Source organism: Belonocnema kinseyi, chromosome 5 (genome assembly GCF_010883055.1).
Source record: "Belonocnema kinseyi isolate 2016_QV_RU_SX_M_011 chromosome 5, B_treatae_v1, whole genome shotgun sequence".
NCBI lineage: Eukaryota > Metazoa > Arthropoda > Insecta > Hymenoptera > Cynipidae > Belonocnema > Belonocnema kinseyi.
This window is the reverse complement of record NC_046661.1, coordinates 29908724-29914394: the sequence shown is the minus strand read 5'-3', so window position 1 is coordinate 29914394 and position 5671 is coordinate 29908724. Positions and strand designations below refer to the sequence as shown.

The window sequence follows — 5671 nt, the reverse complement described above, 5'->3', positions numbered from 1 at the left end:
CATATTTCTAGAATAAAGAAAGTGTGGTCAATTCCGACAATGAAGTTTGCGTACATGATGCAAGATCTGCACGCTTACAATATTTACCGCCACGTATGCGCTTTTTCGATACTCGAGAAATATTATGTTTGAGTTTGTATTTCTTTAACAACTTTTTGTAAAATTTTCGCACAAGACAGTCATTTTTTTCTCAATTATTCGTAAAAAAATTATTAAAATCAGACAGAGAATAACCATTACACATACAATGGCGAAACATAATGCAATATAGCCCACAAACATTCGAAGTCGTAGTTTGTAGTCTCTTTGTGTTCCACCTGTAGAAGGTACAATTTCCCTGTAAACGAAGAAGATGTTTAGGTATAAGAGGCGGTAACCCGTAGCTGTCAAAGTAGGTACCTCTTCCATCACAGCCAACGTATAGGGCGATCCAGTGAGTTCCAGTTTTTGATTGTTCATCAAAATTAGCTACAATTACAGATGGTTTCGTCCAACGTTTAGGAATCTGATCTGCTGGAAATACGCCGACTGTCCGAGCTTTTGGAAGTCGAAGTACTTGTAAAGTTTGTAGGCTATTCATAATTTTTAGATGATATTGGTAGGGTAATTTTTTAATCAAGTCTACCGTATCCTTATCCGAATCTTCAGAATTGGCCGTAATGCTCGGTTCATAGGTCGTAGGTGATCTGAGCGTAGTAGTACTGTACCCTTGTATTTTATTATAGGATAATGAGAGTAGATTATCCTCTTGCTGTTTCTCTATCCAGTTCTTTAGTCTGAGTACATCATTAAAAGCACACATAAACATTGTTTTCTTTCTTATACCATGATGGAAACAAAATTCGTCTATGAATGGTAATTTTTTAAACGATGGGCATTTTAGTTCCTCCAAATTTATTACTTGTCTACTTGTAATTTTTTGTAGTAACTCTGCTTTTTCATGTCCTCTGGTGTACATTAGTTTGGCCGTTCGAGCAATGTCACGTAGATTGGCGTGAAGGAAATTCATTGGGACATCTCCTTCAAACCACTCAATACCGTGATGATGACAACTAAGCCAGTTATTTTGTTGTTTAGATTCATTCGTCAGATCACTAAATGAAAATGGTGGAGAAATAATCCAATGAGAAATGCAATAACGGTCCAGAGAAATCACAGCTACTTCTTTAGGAATAAATCGACCAGCATCGTCTCTAAATCCTTGTTTGTCAATCACGTAGTCAACCATAATCTCGTATATATATATTTTTTTGTTAGAATGTAGGAAAGAAAACCAACTTTTCACGAAGGACGCATGCAGTATTCTGTCTTTGAAGTACGTCAAGTCATTGGCATAATTGATTTTTTCCACACTCAAGCGCTAAGGTCGACAATAATCTGTCTGGACGAGTCTATTTCCAGAACATTATCATATTCCGCATATACAAGACAATTAATAGTACTAGTTAAGGCGTCCTCGAATCGTACTTCGATTCTGAGACTACCATGTTTTACAAGATTCCAGTGAGAGTAACAGTTTGCTGAGAGATCAGGTGTAAGATCAAAGGCGAACAAACAGTTTCCTGCAGGATAATTCTCTCTATCAATATTATTTCCTTCGTTCAGAAAATGGATACCAGTTCCGCTAAATAACGTGTGATACGCTTCGACATACAACTTCTTATCCCCAAATGATGGCTGTAGTGGTTTAGAAGGTATCTGAGTACCATCAACATAAAGCGAAAGATGATTAATTTTATAATTTTGAAAATTAAAAGGATTTTTGCTTCCATTTCCGTTGAATGCATTATTGTCCACAAACCCAATTATTATTCTTTTTGGCATTTGACCGAGAATAACATTATCAAGCGTTTCAGAGTGAACGCCTGAGTGTAGAGACAAAGCTTTTACCTCGACATGTGTAATAGGATATTTTGCAGTACCATGAGATAGAGCTTTTGCATGAGCTAATAGAATACCGGGACTAATTTTTGCTCGACGCACAACTAGTGAGGCTTCCTCAATATTTATACTACAGCCATTTGTGCCATCCCATAAGACAGAATAAATCTTTTGAGCGTACTAGTCGTAGCCTCAATTCAACACCATTGATAAGAAATTTGTCCTGGTTAAAAACATCACAGTGCAGGTGTCCAATAAGATCAATAGGTTTACCAGCACTTAAATATTTTTGGCGAGCTTTTAATCCCACATTTTCATCGAAATCATCCATTTTTCCAGGTGTGTCATTATACCAAATAGAGGTAGTCAGATGACTATTTTTAGCAGCAGGACCATAGTTAAGTAGAGTTTCCATGTATGCCCGATAAGCATAAGAATTACTGGGTGGAGATACAACTTTTTGATTAAAATAGACATCCACTTGATTAAATAAAGAATGTAATAGATTGTTTACAGGACCAACTCTATCCAATTGTTCGGCATTTGCAGCAACCCTAGGTGGTGTTATTAATTTCACCCTAAGATTTAGCATTGTGTGAGCCAAATCAATGTATTCATCACCATGACCAGGGACGAGAAATTCTATAGGCAGGTCATCGGTAAGGGATGATACCGGTTTATAGTGTACCCATTGAGAGATTTCTATCGAGGTTTGTGTAGGAGGTATCGAGAATAGATCTAACTCAGACTTTAAGCACTCACAAGAATGAGAATGTAGAAATGACATTTTAAGAAATATATTTTGTCTCGGATGCGAATTCTATACACTATTAATTTCCAAATATATCATCAATAGAATGCTTCCGATTTTTATGCTTTATATACTTTTTTGTATTCTTTGTTTTTTTTTATTCTTTGTCGCTTTCTTTCTTTTCACCGTATCACGCTTTTTAATTTTTTAGAGGCTTTCTTTTTTTTCTTATTAATGGGGTTTCGGCTCACGACCTTAAGTGCACCACGATTAGAAATCAACTGAACCATTCGCTTCCTCCGATTGTTCTTATAACCAGAACCATTCATAATATTCTCCATTTTATCAATAGCACGCCGTTTCAAATTCTCACCAATTTCCCCAAAGCGATTTCTAAATGAATTTTTAAGCGGAATATGAGCATCCAAATCATTCATAACATTCATGCCAGTTCTAAGAGCTTCTTTTCCGACAATTCGAGCTCCTCTAGTTAAGAAAGGAAGAACACGCCGAAATAGACCGCCAAGAAAGCTTCCAATACCGTGACCTTTTTGATATGGTGCGCCAATATAAATCTGGGGAATCCCTCCACCACCACTTGCTTGTAAGGCATAATATTCGGCGTATTGGCTCATTATTTCTTTCTTATCTATATCTAGTCAATACGTTTAAAGTGAAGTGTAGCTGTCAGCGTACCAAACTCGAATGGAATTGGCAAACCAACGTGGTCCCTTATATCAATTTCAATTGTAGGAAATCCTGTATGAAGAACTGGTATGTAATTGGGTGGTGAAAAATTACTGACTTGTGTTGTACCAAAACAGTAATCTCTTGTATCTACAGAAACATTACGTAAGAGTGGAGCTTTTACATCACCAGTAATGCGAGGTTCACAAATATCACAGTAAACAAATAATTTATCCGGAAGACCACTAGCTAGACTAGGTGGATGTCTAGCAGTATACTCATTATTTTCAATTGGAAGCAGATTATCTGGTGCAAAACCAAGAATACGTGATAATTTATCACTAAGTACCAAAAAATGTTGATCAGTCATCTGACATAATTTTGTACACTGTTTTTGTATGCGCACGTAGCTGCTTTTAAATTTGTCATATTTAAATTTAATGTGTTGTCCTAATTCTGGAAGACTGTTCAGAGTATTTAAAAGAGACTCAACATCGGCATAAAGGCCAGGTTCAAAGAAATTTACGAGGGGTTTTTTCCACATAAGAACTTCTGCTTCATCTTCTAACTTTTCATTCATGACAATAAGTTCTATTAAATCTTCGAACTTTTCTCTCATATTTTCATCATTTATTTTATCTTCTGCAACAGGTACTTTATATTTGTGAAGAAGGTCAATACCATTCTCAATGCTTTTTCTATTTTTGATATTACCATTAAATTCTGGGAACGTATGCCCGTCAGTCCCAGCATTCATAAGGGTAATGCGGTTTTCAATTGAGTCATCTTGTCTCACATGAAGAAATCTACGAGGAAGTTGTATTTCTGTGAGTGCTACTATCCACTGTCCTTGCAACCGAATCTCATATGGCAATTGTGTTATAAAACTGGAAGTTCTATTATCGGGAAAATATTTCATACTACTATTGCTTGGTAAAATAAGGTAAAATTGATCAGAATTCATTTTTACAATGATTTTAAATTTGAAGCTGGTATGCAGGGATTAAATTTATCCGGATAGCCTATCCACTTAAAAAAAATTGTTTCTTGTTTCCCTTGCCTTTAGTTTGCAGTATTTTTTTTCATTTTTAATTCTAATTTTCAATTAAGTCCACACCTATATCGGACAATTGAAGAGTGTAGGGTTGATCCCCTCCATGAAAATAGTCGCTTAAGTCAGTAAGTGTTGGTAAATTGGGGTGATGCTTCTGAGTGCACGGATCGAAAAAAGTATTCTCGCCATCATCACCAAACAGTCCAAATTGCTCAACTGAAAACAAAAAATATCATTATTAGTAAGCAGAAGAATATTTTTTTTCATAAAAGGCAAAAAGAAGTAAACATACAATTATTTTATTTTTGAAAATGCAAAAGCCATTGTTTCTGTGTGTAGGATTGAGAGGGTGATTCTCCAAATTTTCATAATTCGATTTATATGGTTAAAATAGAGATAAATTATTTATCTTATGAATTGTAGCCAAATGGTAGAGAGTCATACCCTTCAACTAATCGTCTTTTAGTGTACACCGGACGACATATTTTTTCCTCTTGTTTCGTAACTACCTGGTGATAAGGTGTTCTACGAATACTACTAAACTTTAATCTAATTGGTTGTGTCTTTCTAATAACCAGATCACATATTGAGTCAAAGTTTATTATTTCGGAATTTTCATAGTTTAAATTAATACCTTTAACTTTACAAATATTGTGGTTTTTACCATCAGGTGATCGTATCTTATATGCATAGAATTTAGGACCACCCGAGACAAATTTTTCTATGAAACTACCGGAGCCATAAACTTCGAGCTCATCAGTTAAGTCACCTAAAAGACAACGTGTATCTGCATAATACTTATTTGGCTCATTAGTGCTGGCAAAAATAACTGAATCCGTGTCAAAATAAAGGACACGACGATCTAGTCGCTTCAAGTAAGTAAATAACTTCAAGTGTGCCTGGGCTGTTGTGTAAGCTGCTATAACCACATTGGTAATAGGAGATGGAGTTACAGCTTCACATTTGTACAACCATGAGGCATAAATACTATTATCGTTTACAGGCAAGACACTGTTGAGAATTTTATCCGGATTCTGAACAATTTTCAATCATTCTTGTTGACTATGAATAATCTCAGTCTTTGGCATATTTTCTCGTTGACCAAATTTCCCCCAAAATGAATTGAGGCAAAGTTTCGCCAACGATCGCAAACCAGGATTCTTTTTCATATTTTTCGGATCTAGGGCTATACCCTCAGACTCAAAAAATTTTTGAATAAATGCTTTTTTCGAAGCCTCATCAGTACAATAGGCAGGGTATCCGCTGGCTTCATGCTTCAGTTTAAAAAATCGATTCAT

The 5671-nt window shown here is 35.6% G+C and overlaps 2 protein-coding genes across 2 annotated transcripts; both read right to left on the bottom strand.

Moving 5' to 3' along the window:
- Positions 1-1353: 1353 nt before the first annotated feature.
- LOC117173588 (uncharacterized protein F54H12.2-like) lies at positions 1354-1824 on the bottom strand. Its single transcript, XM_033362228.1, has one exon. It carries the CDS (start codon positions 1822-1824, stop codon positions 1354-1356), a length of 471 nt encoding a protein of 156 aa, XP_033218119.1.
- A 187-nt stretch (positions 1825-2011) lies between these two features.
- LOC117173587 (uncharacterized protein F54H12.2-like) lies at positions 2012-2668 on the bottom strand. The gene has a single exon (XM_033362227.1). The coding sequence runs from the start codon at positions 2666-2668 to the stop codon at positions 2012-2014; it is 657 nt and encodes a 218-aa protein (XP_033218118.1).
- Positions 2669-5671: the final 3003 nt, after the last annotated feature.